The sequence below is a fragment of the Seriola lalandi genome, unplaced genomic scaffold (assembly GCF_002814215.2).
Source record: "Seriola lalandi dorsalis isolate HSWRI2012SDOR001 ecotype SW California unplaced genomic scaffold, Sedor1 jcf7180002054476, whole genome shotgun sequence".
Lineage (NCBI taxonomy): Eukaryota > Metazoa > Chordata > Actinopteri > Carangiformes > Carangidae > Seriola > Seriola lalandi.
Window position 1 is genome coordinate 2,296,789 of NW_019525029.1, and position 17,689 is coordinate 2,314,477.

Consider the following 17,689-nt stretch of genomic DNA (forward strand, 5'->3'; position numbering starts at 1 on the left):
TATAATCTAAGAGGCACATAAACGCTCATTACCGAGCCAGTGTCAAGCCAATCAGCGCGTAAGTTAAGACTTCCTCTCGTTAACTTCAAAATAAAGCATTTTAAACGATGGTGCACTAGTGTAGGCCTAGTGCTTGGGTGTGTTTTAGAGAATAACATTATTGGATGACATTATATATCAAAACTAAGTAAACCTTCATTTAAATAGAATATATGTCAAAGAGAATGTTACAAAGTGCTTTACTGTAAAACCAAGGACCATGATAATCAAACAAATAAATTACAATCAGTGAGGAGCAGCCATTGGATTAGTGGTTTGAGAAGGAGTTTAAATCACAGGGCACTGATTTAGCCCGTTTTCCCACTGCAAGATCCCTGAAGTATCTTGAAGAAAGCCACCTTAATTCAACATAACCCAACCTCACCAAAAACCCTAAAGTTGTGTGTTTACCGTATCCTATACTTCAACTAGACTTCCCCTATACTAATGTTGAAGTAGGCTACTTGAGTCCAGAGCTCGGACTTGAGTCCAACTCGAGTCCTGATTTTCAGGACTGATTTTTGGTGACTTGGACTTGAACTCTGACACTGGGGACTTAAGACTCGACTTGGACTTGAGGTTTAGTGACTTCACAACAAAACTGCTCTGTTAATCGATTAAATGTTTGATCAATAAAATGTCAAACATTTATATTGTAATTATCACATCTCAGGGTGATGTAGCCTATTCATAAAGTTGTAGTTTCATCCAACCAATCATCTAAGACCCAAAGTGACTAATTTTGCCATTGGTTTGCCATTTTTGCTTAAAAAATTACTAAAGCAATCAATTATCAAAATGACTGCAGATCAATTTTCAGTCATCTAATCAACAAACGGTTGCAGCTCTACATCATATTAAAGTAGGTAATTATGCTGTTCCTTACATTTAACTGTGTCACTGCACGTACTCATGATGGCACGTTTTTGGCTTTTATTCTGAAAGCTATGTCTGCAGACTTCCGCTCTTGATCTAGTTATTTCCCGCAGACTTCACGCAGCTCATTCCAGACCACCAGGCGCACCAGCAGCCCCAGTCTCTGCTGACTCAGTGCCTTACCAGCAGTCCCTCCACCCGAGATACAGCATCCAGAAACCGACGCACACTCCTCCGGTCAACCCGCCCCGGCACCACCGTACAGACATGGCTAAGACCGCAATCGGTGAGTTTTGCACTTGATATTGTGTGTTTTTTGTGTGTTTTTTTCTGAGATAGCGGCTTCGCAGGTTTGAGGATGCTGAGAGGCTGTGGCGACACCCATGGCACAAAAGGATGCAGGGTTGCTGAGAGGGAGCGGCCAAACTCCTTTGCAAGTCACTTCGAAAAAAATGAAGTTTTGCAAAAATGAAGCAGCATTTTCTTCTTCAATCTCATAAAAAAAGAGTTTATTTTCCTACGTACAAATGAGTGCTGATCGGAATGAGGTAGTTTAGGATTCAGTTTGCCATTATGAGTGACGCATATTTTTTTTTTAAATCCACTTTAAAGCCAGCGGAATAAATAGAATGAATCCATATCAACACATGAAAGGCGATGTTTTCCCCCCTCACAGCAGCATTTTGTCGATGCCTGCCTGCCGCACCTGCCCCTCACAGCCTGACTCAGAGCCGTGCAGCATAATGCAGCGCCAGCGACCCCACCCAACATCTCCGCTCCCCTTCAAAGCCAGCCAGCCGCTCTCCAGGGTGGGAGATATCTCACCGTGACAAATCTCCTCATCAAAACTGGGCCATCTTATGTAGCTGTTCTGTAAAAGCCAATTGAACTGATTTTTGTGGGTGACCGCTAAAGGCATGGATGAGAGAGAAAGAGAGAGAGAGAGGGGAAAGAGAGAGAGAGAAAACGAGCAGAACAGAGCATCCTTATCCAGAATTGCTTTGCAGTCGAGGGAAGAATTTATGACCGGCGATGAAAATGAATGTCGTCTCAGGAATATCAGCCTCCAATCCTGTTAGGACGGTTATTGACTGTAAATGTGGCCTATTATGTTCAATAACTGCATTATTATCAGGCCACAATTGGGGGTTTACAGCATTTGGTCGCAATATATGGAGAAATAAAATGAGATTGCATGTTATGGCAGATGGAAGGCCTTGTATTTTTTGTCAGCCCATGAATTTCCATATCAAGGCACGAACTGTGCAGGCCTATAAACACTAGCTGTGACCTGCAGGCTTTATGAAAAAGAAGCCAAAAGGCTAACCATATAGGAAAGTGTGTGTGTGTTTGTTTTAAGAGGTGTAGTGTCCAGTCAAGGGGATAGTCTATTTGTTTTCTGGTTGACTGGGCACTTGATGGGTGGAGGGGCACGCAGACAGACAGCAGTAAGGATAAGGGTAAGGCATGGTGTCTGGACACCGGCATCTAAACCCTGACTGTTATATTTATTCCCCTCTCCTCCTCCTCCTCCTCATTCCTCCTCCTCCTCCTCCTCCTCCTCCATGATTTGAGCTGTGGACAGGCAGAATGGGATGGGCAGGAGCAGACACTCAGGGAGAAAGCAGTCATCATGCCAGTCAGCACTCAGCAGGTCGTTGAGTTCATTCAGGTTCCGTGCATTTTATTTACACAAACGATAGCGCACTTGATATTTTAGAATCATCATCAATCAATTTAATTCTACTTCCACTCCTGAGATGGACAAGCAAAAATACCTCAAGATTCATGGGTAAATGAACATTTACTGCTGTGTTTAGGGACTATAAGGCAGAATAAATACCATTGTGTATATGGTTATTTGTGAGTTTTTCTTTTCATTCTTTTTGGGGAGATTTGAGGATAGTATTAAATACAGACGTCCTAAGGGCTCTGCGCTACAAAATGGATCAGCTATTCCCCCAAACAAACTAGCCCTCAGAACCACTCCCGTGTGCATTAAGACCTCTAAGCACTTTTCCTGATCCTTATCATGCAGTCTTGTCATATCCAATTAGGTGTGGTCATTCAGCTGGTGCCCTAAAATCAATTCCTTTGTGCACAGAAACAGAAGCTACTTGGACAATAATACCATATATTATAAGCAAATAGTCATAGTCCAAATCCAGCTATATTTCTCATCTCAACATCTCTATCACTATTGTCATTATGGGCCATATGCGTAAAGCTTGAAAGTCTCATAATTCATCCTGATTTATTACCGAGTCCCATCGATCAATGCAGCACACCCTCATTACTGGTTCAGATGACTGTTGCTCTTAAAGAGGCTGAGAGGAAGCGGTGACATGAATCCAGCAGTGATGGTAACGCCATATGCTCATAGTCTGTTTGTCATGGGTGAAAATCAACATCTGGGTAAGACAGTTCAGACATTTCAGCATCCTAGTTTGGCAAATTTGGGTTATTTTATACATCTCACACTGTGACCTGTTCGCCTTAGATATTTGGCCGGAACATATTTGCGCTTTTAATATTTTGTGACGCAATATCATTCTGCAATTTGAATATAGTGATCTACAGCTGGTTGATTAGTCGATAAACAGAAATTTAACAGGCAATGATTCTGACATTGCTTAATCATTTAAGTCGTTTTTCAAGCAAAGATTGGTTGTCTTATGTCTTATGTGATAATAAACTGAATATCTTTGGATTTCTGGACTGATTGTCAAACAAAATAAGACATTTGAAGACGCAACATTGAGCTTTGGGAAACTGTGATGGGTGTTTTAGACATTTTATGAACCAAAAGAATGATCAATTAATAGGAAATGATCTTCAGTTGCAGCCCTGAGCTCTTTGGGCGGATACAGGGTAGGGTTTTGCAGAATCATACTACAGGCCCACCACTTTCGAATCGAATGCCTGAACCTGCCCTTGATCATCTGGGTGCCATTACATTTCATTTAATAGCCAATTTTGTTCCAGTAATACCTTCATAATTTCGTGATTATATTGTTGTCGGGTGGCCCTGCAGTAAAGGGCCTGCATGCGCCTAACGCGGATGCCAAGCCCACACTGCTCTTGAGCTATAGATCCGAGGAGGGCAATAAATGCTGTACTGCACAGGGTCATATTTTGTGGGTTGGTCTTAACAGGCAGTTTGCTCATAGCCTTTTCAACAGTGCCTTTCAATTTTTTTTTTTCACTTTGTGCCTTTTCGCCCAAAGTAACTCTATTCTTCAAGCCCCATTCTCGGTTTAAATTTTTTATAATGGTGGCGTTTTTAAGACAAGATGAAGGCAGGGAGGAAGAGTGTGGTTGAGAGAAATAAGGCAAGAAAAGTACCAAACAGAGGTGTGGTGGTTTGTGCTAATGCAGAATTGAAGCTCTTAAGAGATGCAGTGTGTGGGAGAAAAATAGAAAAATAGAGTAAGACGGAGAGGATGGGACTGAGAGGGAGGATACATCAGCAACAGATGAATCGGGGGCTTGGGGGATGCAGAAGGTGCTGGGGAAGAGGGATGCTTGCGGGGGAGGAGGTACAGTAGATATTGATGATCTGTGCTCTTCGGCTGATGGATTGAAAGAGGAAGTGCAGTTTGCTGGCTGCGTGTCTGTGGTCGGGACAGGAGGAGCAGCTCTCTGAGAGCGAGGATGCAGAGCTGACTGGTTGAAACCAGCCTGCTTGAATAGGGTAGAAGCTTTAAAGTGGTGTCATCCCTGTCTGGCGTTAGTTTGTTTCAGCTCATATTCTCATATGGAGAAAAAAAAACACCCGGCCTAAAACTCAGACAACATTTCTGAACAGACGTATTTGGACTTTTCCTGCTGTGGAATTGCAAAGGATGTCATCCAGGATCATTTATCATTTTTATGAGTCTCATCCACAGGGAATGAGCTTATTACCACAGCCATTACAGAAGAAAAAGATATTTTCTCTCAGGGGTAATAAACTTGCAATATCATATTTTTTTCACAGCGGAGAATCTCATATTTTTTTGATTATGGATATAAAAGCAATATCTCAGAGGTTGTGAGTTAGAAAGCTACAGCTCAGTTTAAACTCACAGTGAGTGCTTATCTTCCAAGATAAAGAAATCAAATTTACTCTGATAGATGGTAAAAACCAAACTTACAACACTCACCTAAAAAAAAAACTAAACAAAGCAACAAATCAACAATTCAATTTATCAACTACTAAATCAGCAGACAGATAATCTGCACAGTCATTTAAAAAAAGAAGAAGAAAAAAAACATAGTTCAGCACAGAAAAAGCTGCAACCAGAACTTGGCAACCACTAAACAAGAATCTCTGCTGATCTGCTCCGTAAGCACTTAACCCAAATTACATGCTCCACTGAATTGTTAACTGTTTGAGTCTTGAGCTGTCAAGTGGGGGTGTGTGTGGGAGAAAATGGCTGCTGGGGTCTTGACATATACACAGCACCTAATGAGCGTGTGACAACCCTCCAAAAGCTCTCCTCTCCCCCTCTTGTCAGCAGAAATGGTGCGGTCCACTAATTACAAATTAAAGTGCCATCCACCTGAGGTGGCTGCTTCCATTAGGCAGTCCTGGGGGCAGTTCATGGCGGCTGCAAGTCCCTCTGGGAGTTGCCCCCTTGTCCTGGTTCTTAATCCTCATGTCTGTGTTTTCTGTTTATATCAGAAAGGTGTTAGCATGATAATCAGCCCCACCCAAATATCCAAGCGTTCCCTCCCTCTCTCTCCATCTTCCTCCACCCGCTCTTTTGTCGTCAACAGTTCTTTCATCTGAGAAATATCTCTTACTCTTCTGTTTCTCTACCAAACTCCACCATTATCTCCTTTCCTACTCAACCCCTCTCTCCTTTCTTCCATGCTCTCACCCTCTCCCGCTACCTCCTCAGGGAAGGGGTTAACAAGGGCATCAGAGAGTAGTGCGAGCTACATCTGAGAGTTGATCACATTACTGTGGCGTCTGCCAGTCTGCAGGGCAGAAAGTGAGACACAGAGAGGAGAAGAAGAAGAGGGAGTGAGCGGGGAATAAGAGTAAGGAAGAGGATTTGGATCAATCACACTGAACACTGTACCCCACCATGGAGAGGCTCTTTCACAGTAAATCTCATTTCTGGCTTTGCAGCTGTAAGCTTTCTGCAAATCATGAATCAGTGTGGCACATTTCAGCCCTGAGGGCCTTGTGTGCTCTGGGTGATGAATTATGCCATACTATGACAGTTGGCATGCAAATCTGCACCATGAGGCAGGGTACCTTGATAGAACACATCAGCCATGTACAAAAGCAAAACATTTCACAAGCTGCAGCGTGTTGCAGATATTTTTGCCGTTCTCCCTGCAGGGAATTGAGGCTCACATTACAAAGTAGTAGCAGCCAAATTCACAGGAATAAAAAAATCAAGGTGAGACAAGGTTGGTTGTTCTTTTCGTTTCCTTTTTTTTCTGTCTGCCCTTTGGAACATTTTGTCCCGCCCTATTGAGCAGGTTGCCAAATACAGCCAGTATGATTTTTGGTGCCAGCTTTGATTCAGTGTTATTAACTTTTTGGACCATAAATGGACCATGGGATGGACAGTCATATTGCTGTGTTATGCTGATAAGCTAAACCCTTGGCTAATAGCCTGTATACATAAGCCACAGACAAAGATGATAAGAAACAGCCCAAAGACTGTCGCAGCATCCAACCTAAACCCTCTTTGCTTTTCAAATTACCTGAAAAGCGTAAAACTAATCTCTGATGTTTTTTAGGAGTTAGCCAGAGAATGGCTGAGAGGCAATAGGGCGTTGGTCTGGCTACGTTAATAAATAATAGGCCGAAATGAAAAGCATAGCTAATGATGTGTGGAGAATCCTGTAGGGACGGCAGCATCTTGGCTGGTGGGGAAATTAGGCCAAGTAAGGACACAACCATCCTGCTCCCCTCGTGGTGCAGTGAAAACAAAGGCCACAAAATCTCCACAAAACCTAAGGCAGTTCAGCTCCACCAGACATCCTTTGATGAGGCGTTTTTTTGGGGGGGGGAATGTGATGAATAAATATTCCTCTAAAAATCTTGATCAAGGACCTCCTGTGGAGGTGGAAGTAGGTTAATGATGTTTCATATTTTTGTATGTTAGTGGGTTAATGATGTCTCATCTTTGAACATGTACGTTAGCAGTTGCGCTGGTTTACACGCAGCTGTTTGTGTGCAACAAACTAACACACAGTCGTATTTCAATTTATTCCCTCAGCTTACAAAGAGAAGATGAAGGAGATTTCAGTTCTCTCTCTCATCTGCTCTTGTCTGTACCCTGAGACCCGAAAAAACATCATGGGTGACTTTGACGGTACGTGGCAATCGGACTTTTCATCTTCTTTATGAAACATGCTTGAATGAAAAGTCATACTGAGGCTTTCTTTATTTGTTTCTCATTGATGTGCACGCACACATGCAGACATGGACATAAAGCCCATTAACAAGCGAGCCTCAGGCCAGGCCTTTGAGGTCATCCTGAAGCCGTCCTCCCCCGTGTCTGATGCTGCCCACTGCATCACCAACCCCCCAAAGAGGGACATTTCCCTGGAGGACATCCAGAAGAAACTGGAGGCAGCTGAGGACCGGAGGAGAGTAAGGATGTTTCCAATTATTTTCATTGTACCCAGCTGCCACATGTCACTTTGTTTCAGTAAGGGCCAAGAGCCACGAAATCTGTAATCAACCTTTCTGTGATACCAAAACACAACCATTATGACCTTCCACGTTTACACAATATTACTGGAATACTTGACTTCCCTTGACACCTAGTTTGATGTCTGGTTGTTTGGTCAATCGTGCGTCACATCGACTACTGCAACTGCCACGAAAAATCTAACCCGACACTGGCTAATTCCTGCATATCATTGATTCGAACGTCAATACAGTCAGTCCCCCAGCTGACAAATCCAGCAGCCCACCAACAAATCAATCACCCAATCAATAACAGAGAACACCAGATGTCCAGTACTGTAGGTTGAACATACAGTATATTATATAAATTGTAGTACATGCCGTGAGAGGATGAGGATGGTAAGGAGAGAAATTCTGTTACATCCATATATTTAATGTGTTGAACCACCTCTGACTCATGCTTCAATTTTAGGAAAAATCGATGAATAGTATTTTGGTAAATCACTGTCTCGCTATCGACACCTTTCTCCCTGACTCATTCTCTCTGCTGCCTGCCCCTCGTCCTCCTCCTCCTCTTCCTCCTCCAGTCCCAGGAGGCGCAGGTACTTCGGGCCCTGGCTGAGAAACGGGAGCACGAGCGTGACGTGCTGCTGAAGGCCATGGAGGAGAACAGCAACTTCAGCCGCATGGCTGAGGAGAAGCTCCAGCTGAAGATGGAGCAGATCGAGGAGAACCGGATGGCCTACCTGGCTGCCATAATGGAGCGCCTGCAGGAGAAGGTGAGGAGCAAGACTTTAGATTTACTGAGGATATAAATCCAAATCCCATTTCCCCATACGATTTTGACCCAACACGAAAGTCCAAATAATATTTACATTTTTATTCAATTAGTTAACTGTTAAATTATGTTTCTTAATTTAGTACAGTCTAAATTCTATTTTAAAGCCATTTAACTCACAACAAATTAAAATTCTGGTGGTGCAATAAAAAAAACCTCTTTACATATCATTAGTTGTTTGTCTTATACAACAATTATACAACAACTATGAAATATCCAGTAGGTGATTTAACTTTTAATTATAGAATGTAAACTCCCTCAAGATTACTAAACCCACCAAGGTCCTGAAAAATATACTGTGTCACATCAGTGTGATATCAGTGTCCTCAGTGGTGCTACAGCCCTGGATGAGTGGCACCAGCTACTTGTAAATCCAGTACTAGTGTCTGTGTCTAAATTCTTACAAGTTTTAAACTAGCAATTTTATAAATCAGGTGTTTTTAACATCGCAAACTGTAACATAACCTCCTAATAACCAATTTAGAGAGCCAAACAATACAACTTAACTGACAATCCTTTGTAAATGTATGACTTTTGTATTGGACCAAATCAGTTAGTGGTATTCATGCCATTTAGAATGAGAGGGAAATATCCAATTATGCTAAAATAACTGACATTTTTTAATCAGTCATTTCATCTGATGTTTTGTAATCTGAAGGAGATATTGTTTGTTAAATTGAATTAAAATCTTCCAACTTCACATAATTATTAACCAGTATTTTGATCAAATGTTTAGTCGGATATGTCGACTCTCTTTGTTGGTTCAGTTAGCTACTCACGCAACAGTTACAGTGGATTTAATAGAAATAGTTTGTGTGGTAAAACACTTTTTTATTTTGTAATGTGTAGTTTTAACTAGGCTAAATTTGACCTTAAGGAGTGATATGGTTAAACCATCTGATGAAGATGGGGGACAGGTGGGAGGAGAGTAAGGGACATTTTGAAAAAGTGACACAGGAATGATAGAAAAAAAAATGATGAAATGAAGATGAGAAAGACAAGGGTAAGGAGGGCCGATACATCTGCTATCAATTAGGGGTTTGGTGCAGTCCAGTGCCTGGAGGGTGGGAGAGAGGAAGAGGAAGAAGAAGAGAGAGGAGCTTCGGGGTGGACAGGACGACAGGCAGAAAAAGAAAATGAAGGAATTCGTCACTGCAAAGGTCAAAGAAGAGAAATGGTGCAGTGAGCAAGAAAAAAACGTCAGGAGAGGGCCGGCAGCAGTAAAAAAAAAAACATGACATCCTCAATGTGTGTCTTTGTGTTTTTGCCAGGAGAGGCATGCTCAGGAGGTGCGCAGGAACAAGGAGTTGAAAGAAGAGTTGACAGCGTGAGAAACCCCAACTGGTTCTACGTCCCACCTCAAACCCCACCCCCCCATCACCACCCCTGACCCTGAGGAACACCCCTCCCCCCTCCCACCACCTTATCCCACATTTCCCCACCTACGCCATACTCCCCCCATACTACTATGAAACTACCACAGCCTGAGACACCACCCCGAGACAGTGGGAGGTTCAAACGGGGTTGGGGGTGGAAAACAAAAAAGCGAAAATGATTTACAAAAAAAAAAAAGAAAATTAATGTCTCCCGCCCACTCTTCCCAAAAAAAGAATGTTTTTGCTCTTGTTTCAAATGAGAAGAAAAATCAAATTGACAAGTGACAGTGGGTATTGGTTTTTTGTAAATACTTCTTTTTTTGTTATATACAGTACGATACAAGCAGCAAAAGTATTGATTGCAGTGTGCCATTTTTATATATAAGTTTCCTCTCCCTGCATATATATGGATGTAATAATTTGTTCATTTTCATGTTTTTTTATGTTTGTTCATTTCAGCCTGAGAATCTTTTTTTTCTCTTGTGTGGTAACAGGCTTAGGTGTTTGTTGTGAGTTTGCCAGCTAGCTGATGTTTGCTGTGACTGCTTGCGTCCTCACAAGCGTTGCATCCTGGCTCCCTTCCCTCGTCCCTTCTAGTGGGCACTTACTCATTTGACCCCCCAGATCTGGAAGCAAAAATTGGATTTGTGTTTGGTGATTTTCCATCCAGTTTATGCCAATGTTCCAATTAGCGAGGGATGTGTGCAGGAAAGTTGGCAGAAGGAAAGGGGACAGTTTGCGTTTTTGTGGGGACCGCAAGCCGTCGCTGCACATCCACTCCTGTGAGGTAGATGGTGACTGTACCACAGGAGAACACTATAGCATTTAATGAGCCCATCCTCATCCTCCTTCCCTCCGTCTGCAGCCTCTTCATCTCTCCACGTATATACATACTGTAGAAGCACTCACTCACACGCTCTCCACATGGGCAGGCATTTAGCCAATCACAGCACAGAGCTCAGGAGGAGCTCGCTAAACTCTGTCCATCTGGCACCGGAAAGCTCAAATAACATCCCTGACCAATGGCGGGCCTCTTATATTCCTCAAAAACAAACTTCCAATCACGTTCCAATCACATATTACTGTAATATATAACACAACTGAAGTTAAAGTGCATCCTAAGAAAGTGCAAAATACTTCACCTGAGATCAGACTTGTTACTGTGAATCTTACACTGGAGAAAATACAAATAAGTTCCACCTTCCTCCATTTCATAGAGGCTAGAGTAGTGCTCAAGATCATCAGCACCTACTGGAATCATTGCACTTCACTCCAAGACACTGTCAATGCCACTGAAAGGCTGGCACAAGAAAGATATTTAAGCCATAACAGGTATCACTGCAACAACGATTCATGAACACAGTATTTCCATCTGTAAAGGTGTATATGAGTGTATTAAAGTACCAGAGTAACCAGGGGTGTTGAAGCCTGAGGTTGAACCCTGTCGGTCACACACGCACGGTTGGCCCATAGGTGTGTGTGTGAGTGTGTGTGTGTGTATTTCAGAAAGGGCGGGTCGATAACTGAACGTTTGTGCCATGTGAAGTATAAACCAACACCGTCACAGTGTGTAACAACTGTTCACCACAGACAGTGACTATCCTGCCTGCCTCTCTCTCTCTTTCCTCTGTCCATTTGTGTGTTTCCCCCCTCTCCACATATATCTTTGTGAGCAAGCAGTGGTTAATAAAGATTTGGGGTTCAGTGAATGAAACTTGTCTGGAGAGTGGCTTCTTTCACATACTGTTCACGTAGTGCCACTTGATTTACTTGACAAACTTGACAAATATATACAGTACCTTTAACAATATATCAGATTATATTGAGGCACAAGTTACCATATTATAGGGATGAAACTAATGATTGTTTCATTAAAGATTAATGTCTCTTTTTAATGATTAATTATTTATTCATTTGATCTGTAAAAGAAACATCAGAAAACAATGAAACATGCTCATTATAATCCCCCAGGGCCCAAGTTTAAATCTTTAAATTAACAACTTTAAAAAATGATTCAATTGAAGAGGACCTATAGTGCTTTTCTGAGTTTTTCCTTACTTATAGTGTGTTACATAGGTTTTTGTGCATGTAAATGGTCTACAGAGTCACAATGATCAAAGTTTACACCAAAGGGAGTAACTCTGAAAATTTTCTCTTTTGTATGAAACGCCTCGTTGGGGGTCAAAACATTCCTTCCTGATCCTGTTGAAGTCAATACATCTCTTGGTGCTGCCCACCTGCAAACCTGGCACGCCCCCACATAAGGCACAGGGCCTTACTTATAATAAAGACTTTTCTTTAGTTTTGTAGCCATGCCGCAGAAGCGATGTTCTCAATTACCGCAACCTGATCACCTTAGTAAGAAGCAGCATAGCAAAGATATAAATGCTTAAACGTTTGTCAGTATTGACATGCTGTACCTCATTAGCTCAGATAAATTATCAATAATTTTTCAGTAACTATATGCACTAGTTTAATTCATTCAGATTTACCATCATAAGCCAGCAGGAGATGAAGTGGTGGAGACTCCCTACCTGTGGCCTGTCTGTCTGATCCTCCATTATTTATATTGCCTTAGTCCGGAAGTTTCCACACATAAAAAAAAATCAAACGGGTCTTGCATAAAAGTATTCCAAGTTATGAATATAGTCCCAAAGTATTTGCAGGCAGCATCTTCATTCACAGCGCTGGTCATATTTCTTCCTCCTTCCGGCTGCGGGACGGTGGGTACGCTTGTTTTCTGCTCCAGTCCAGCTTGTGAAGGTGGATCAGGTATATCTTCTTCCGGTTCAAAACCGGACCCTTGCTCAAAACTATAAGGCACAACCGAAACCGCCACAACCGTTTGTTTACACAAGACATGCGGAACTTATCGTTGCCATGGTAGTTGCCCCTTCAGGGGGAGGAGGGGTGCCTTAAAGAGCCCTGAGCCCAAACAGAGTATTTTAAACAGAGTGCATAGAGTACAGTATAAAATGTACAGAAAAAAAAGAAAAATAATGTCTTCAGAACACTGAAGCATGTAGCCTACATCTATTTTAGTTGACACCAAGTATCAAATGATAAATACTAAAAATGGCCATAATAGGTCCCCTTAAACCTTTTTCATGGCACAATTTATTTAGCTCTTTTCAGGACACTTGCCATTGTTGACGATGGCTGACTGTTTTGGCTGAGAGAGCCGCTGTTATGGTATTAATTACATCTGTGCTTTCCCCTGCTATGACAAGTCAAAATATCTGTTGTGAAACAGACACATTCAAAGTGATCGGAAAATTACAAAAACACTCTTTAACCAGTGAATCCTTGTGATAAATGACTTACAAAATTAATAAAATATCACAATTACTCTTGATTAATTTTCACTCAGTTGAGTGATCTATCAAAAATCAACTTATTATTTCACAAATAATTTCGACTGCAAATAGTATGCAGCCATTTAATCACATTTACAGGGTGGCATCTTTTTGATTAGAACACTCTATTATCTATCTACTATTCTTCTACTTCACCACATTTCAGTACTTTTTAATCCACTACATTTATGTAAAAGCTATAGTTACAAGTTATTAATTTTCTATACAAAACATACAGTATGACCAGTTTATAAAAGATTAAAAACACAACAGTGAATAAAATTATAGAATAAAGCTCCACCTAACAATAATAATAATCCAGTGAAAATATACATATACTGTATATGTGCCATTGTGCATTATTCATACATTTAAGTAAATTTAATATTGAGTGTTGTTACATTGAGTTACCGCTACTTTTACTTAACATACTTCTATGGACCTTCAGTTTTCCTGTTCCACAATATCCAAAGTTGAAGTACCACTTATGACCAGTTGGGGGAGACAAAAGACAAGTTGTCTTCACTGAAAATGTGATTGACCTTGGGGTCTTGGCTGCAGTGAAGCTTACATCACTACCTGGCCCTGCATCATCCTCAGTAATAGAGGAAAGGTCCAGGGGAATGGCGAAAGAGATCAAAGGGGAAAGACAGAGACAAACAGATGAAAGAGGGAGGGACATTTTGGCGAGTGAGTGAAATTTTGGTCCAGCAGACGAAGAGACGGCGTGTAGGAGCTGAGAACAGAAGGTGCAGCTGGTGCAAGCTGAAACGATGGCAAAGAGACAAAACTGTTCTCTGCACACTTCCTTTCTCACAGTTTCTCAGTCCCTCTCTCCTGCTCTCTCCTTTGGCCTCCCTCTTCTTTTTCTCTCTTCCCTCCATCTCCTACTCTATGCTCAATCACTCCTTCCTTTCCTTCTTCATCCTCTTCCAACCTTCCCTCCCTCCCTCTTTCCTCCTCCTCTAGTTCCCACGGAGCGCATGGGGCCAGCCGGGCTGCTATTGTCCAGGATATCCCCTCCTTGTTAATGGTTTCCTGTGCACACACAGAGGGCTGCTGAGAGAAACAAGCAGCCTCATCTGATACCAGGCGTCGCCACGTACTGCAAGCGTACACACACACATACACACATACACAAACATACACACATGAAAACAACAGCAGGCACATACGGTACATGGACACAGAAATACACTCATACCCATGCGCACTTTTTGAACAAACAGACATGCAGATGCACACATAAAAACACACTGATAAAGCCACAGGTGACGTATCAGAAGTCTTTTATTACAGGGAAGTTGTCATTACCACCAGCAACAACTTTGAGAAGCTGAAAATCTGACTTGTCAGTGCTCGCTTGTGTTTTGTACAACCATAAAATATACAAACTCACAGTGAGGTTTATCAGGAGAACCACAAATATCAGGGGGAAACGATGAGTTGGAATTTCTAAATGTTTCTAAAGACAATAATGATTAAAAAAAACTGAACAGTGTGTCCTTGTTTCACTGAAACTGCTTTAATGGATAAAGCATGACTCCCTCTTGGTAAATACTGATTGACAATGCTGCTCTGCTGAGCAAACACAAGAGACAAGGTCATAAAAACACCATTTACATGAGAAAAAACTAGAAAAGCTGGTAAAAACTGGTAAAACATATGTGAAGCTTGGATTGTTAAAGACAAAATTTACTGTAGAGAGGAAGCATAACTTGAGGAAGTAAGCTTAAACAATAGAGCACCATATGAACATCAAGAGGTTGTGGGTAAATCACGGTTAAGTTTATTTCAACCAAGCTGGTAGCTAACTTCTGTTCCCAGTATTTAGTCAAACAAACACCTGGTTTCGGTTATTCCACCCCATAAAATGCTGTAAAAAGGGGGTGACTCTCCACCACTTCGAGCCCTCCTTTCACACCACCCTCTCTGTGTAACCAGGGCATCAACACTGGGTGATTCAGCTCAGGGGGAAAACAAAGGGGGGACAGTTTCACCCAGGAACTTGACGGACGGCAACTGCTTTACCATCTGGAAAAGCCATTCCTGATAGGCTGACAACAGTGGGTGAAAACTTCTAAAGGGGTGGGCAGGAACACAGACCAATCAACACAATAAATCACTCTTGCTGCTTTTTAGTCGTGGTCTCCCTCCTCACTGTTTTCTCTTCTATACAAAACACAATACGTTAGCAAGAAAATAGAAATCCTATAGCTAGGTATATCCTCTGTGGGATGTCAACATCATAGAAAAAATAGTACTTTCATAGCAGGGAAAATAAAAAGTCTTGTCCTTGAAAGTCCAGCTCAGCTGGGTAGTGAGTTGAGTCTATATGTAGATTGTGTTGAGGTGCTCACTTCAGTCAGAAAGCTCCTATCTCCATACCCCAGGGTCTGTAGGGTTTCCCCACACTGGATGTTGGGGCTGGGGGGCTGATGGTGGTGGTGGGGGAGATGATGGGGAAGGCACTGAAGGGGAAGGGGAACGCCGACAGGGAGGAGAGGAGAGGAGGGGAGAGCTTGGACGCTGACGAGGGAACCAAGGCGGGGTGCAGGACGGTGGTAGGAGTGGCAGTCGTTGGGGGGACCCGGATCGGGCCTTGGTCTGAGTGGGGGGTGGCGCTGGTGCTGCGCCTGCCTGGGACGTGAGTCTCTGCAGCCGACGAGGATGCTGACGAGGAGGAGGAGGAAGACGTGGATGAAGTGGATGCAGACGACAGAGGAGTCTGTGGGCTGCTAGTGGCGCTGCGGGGTAAAGGTGCCAAAGCTGCCCCCTGTTGGTGCTGGAGGAGGAGGGGGTGGGTGAGGTGTGCAGGGGGAGATCCAAATGCAGAACCCCAAGCCAGGTGACTCAGGCCAGAGTGAGCCTCCCGCTGACTGGCGTAGTTGTTCAGGTGGGAGACCAGACGGATCCGCAGAGGGTCTGTGCTGTCCAAGCCTTCGATTATACTCAGATAGCGGGCCGTCTCAGCCAGACACTCCCTGAAGCCCAAACCACGGTAGTCCATTGCCAGGGCATGGGCGTCAAAGTAACCTGAGGGCAGCGCAAGAAGACAGCTGGTTAGTTCATACGTCAGCTGATCTGCAAAAACAAGTTTGTCTGGAGCTGAGGGAGCTTTGTCTGACATGAATCAATGCTCCCTTGGCTTTAGAAGTGTGAGAGAGTAAATAACCAGTCAAAATAAAACAGATTTTATTTGCCAGGTCTGTTGGAAAAATTTTAATATTCAATCTTAACATTTTCCTTATTTTCTCCTTTATAAATGTATTTATTAATTTTTCAAGGAAACTAAACATTGTATTTGATGTCCAGTTTTTGCCCTCAGTGTGATAATGCAACAAGTGAAAGGTGTTTTTCTGTAACTGTCAATGAATTCCAGACATTTACCTTTGCCTCCAGCAGCATGAAGCATCTTCAGATGATCAACAGTCATCTGCAAAATCTCTGCTTTCTCCAGTTTGGCTGAGCCCTTCAATGTGGGGGAGACAAATAGGAGCAGTTTACATATAAATAAACCGAAAGAACATAAATGAACAAAGTACTTTCGTGTCGTTTTGGAACTGTGTAGGCTATAAGTGATGTTAGAGCTTTGTTGTTTCTTACCTGTTTCTCGTAGGCGCTGGGGACCAGCCTGCGGAGCTCGCTCAGACTGTTGTTGATCCTGTCCCGGCGCCGTTTCTCAATGATCTGAAGAGACAGAACACACGTCATTTAGTTATTCGCAGAAATGTGAAAAAATCTGGAGACATCATTCACAAGACTTCCAACTGCACAGATGTATTTCTATATAAGATTCACTTACTCCTCGACGTCTTTTCCTCGCCTGCACCTGAGTTGATGTAGTGGGAGACATGGATCCGAGAGGGGAGCTCATATTCCTTAATGGAGATGAAACAGTGAGGGGTCAATCGTACTCTTGACAGTTTTTTTTTTTTTAAGTTTAAAATAAGTAAAAAGTCTAGATATTTTTACAACCGTTCTGTCCACTTCCGCGATCCACTAACCTGAATCACATAAAAGCAAATCAACTTTAAACTTACCCATTCTCATCTGCGCTCTCCTTCTCCACTTCAATAGTCTCATCCAGCTCGCTGTCCGAGGAGCTAAAGTCGTGATTCCTTTTCATTTTTGAATCGTCCACAATAGTCCTTCAGTGTGCTTGTCCTTGTCTGCCAGACGTGCGTCTGTCCAGGTTTGCCCAGAGCGCCTCCGTTTGAAGCGCGCAGCTTTCCCACGGTGTCATTTCAACGCTGCTCCCGGCCAACAGGGGCGGGGACTGGGACAATTCCACCCAATCACAGACCGGCCGTGGGTTTGACTGACAGCACAGTTGGCCCAAGCACATCCAAGTGCGCTTTGACAAGTCTGAGAGGAGGAAAAACCAGAGACATCTCACTCTGTGGGTATTTCTGGAGGCCTTGGAAGTGATTTAATTTAAAAGTGTAGCTACATGTCATTGAGGTTTGGCTTCGTGTACCTCAACATGAAAACATCATTTTATTGAGACCTAAACACACTACACCTAGCCTACAGAAATGTTGTTTTGTTCTGTGATAATTTA

General features: G+C 42.7%; 2 protein-coding genes across 2 annotated transcripts; one reads left to right on the forward strand and one right to left on the reverse strand.

Annotated features, from left to right (window-relative positions):
- The first annotated feature begins 1,029 nt into the window (after positions 1 to 1,029).
- On the forward strand, positions 1,030 to 11,483 carry stmn2b (stathmin 2b). The gene is made up of 5 exons (XM_023412349.2): positions 1,030 to 1,201; positions 7,140 to 7,235; positions 7,344 to 7,516; positions 8,143 to 8,334; positions 9,665 to 11,483. The coding sequence occupies exons 1-5, from the start codon at positions 1,183 to 1,185 to the stop codon at positions 9,722 to 9,724; spliced, it is 540 nt and encodes a 179-aa protein (XP_023268117.1). The 5' UTR covers positions 1,030 to 1,182; the 3' UTR covers positions 9,725 to 11,483.
- Positions 11,484 to 14,397: 2,914 nt separating this feature from the next.
- Positions 14,398 to 17,354, reverse strand: hey1 (hes-related family bHLH transcription factor with YRPW motif 1). The gene is made up of 5 exons (XM_023412069.2): positions 17,169 to 17,354; positions 16,931 to 17,006; positions 16,732 to 16,815; positions 16,516 to 16,597; positions 14,398 to 16,161 (listed from the first exon to the last, which is right to left on the reverse strand). The coding sequence occupies exons 1-5, from the start codon at positions 17,252 to 17,254 to the stop codon at positions 15,491 to 15,493; spliced, it is 999 nt and encodes a 332-aa protein (XP_023267837.1). The 5' UTR covers positions 17,255 to 17,354; the 3' UTR covers positions 14,398 to 15,490.
- Between the last annotated feature and the right edge of the window lie 335 nt (positions 17,355 to 17,689).

Bases quoted from the DNA above. Each gene is read 5' to 3' on its own strand.
- hey1 (XM_023412069.2), bottom strand. From the start codon at position 17,254: ATGAAAAGGAATCACGACTTTAGCTCCTCGGACAGCGAGCTGGATGAG. The intron at 17,007-17,168 runs GTAAGTTTAAAG...ATCTCCATTAAG, and splicing joins GAGAGCGCAGATGAGAATGG to GAATATGAGCTCCCCTCTCG. The intron at 16,598-16,731 runs GTAAGAAACAAC...CCCACATTGAAG, and splicing joins CCAGCGCCTACGAGAAACAG to GGCTCAGCCAAACTGGAGAA.
- stmn2b (XM_023412349.2), top strand. The intron at 7,517-8,142 runs GTAAGGATGTTT...TTCCTCCTCCAG, and splicing joins CAGCTGAGGACCGGAGGAGA to TCCCAGGAGGCGCAGGTACT. The intron at 8,335-9,664 runs GTGAGGAGCAAG...TGTTTTTGCCAG, and splicing joins TGGAGCGCCTGCAGGAGAAG to GAGAGGCATGCTCAGGAGGT.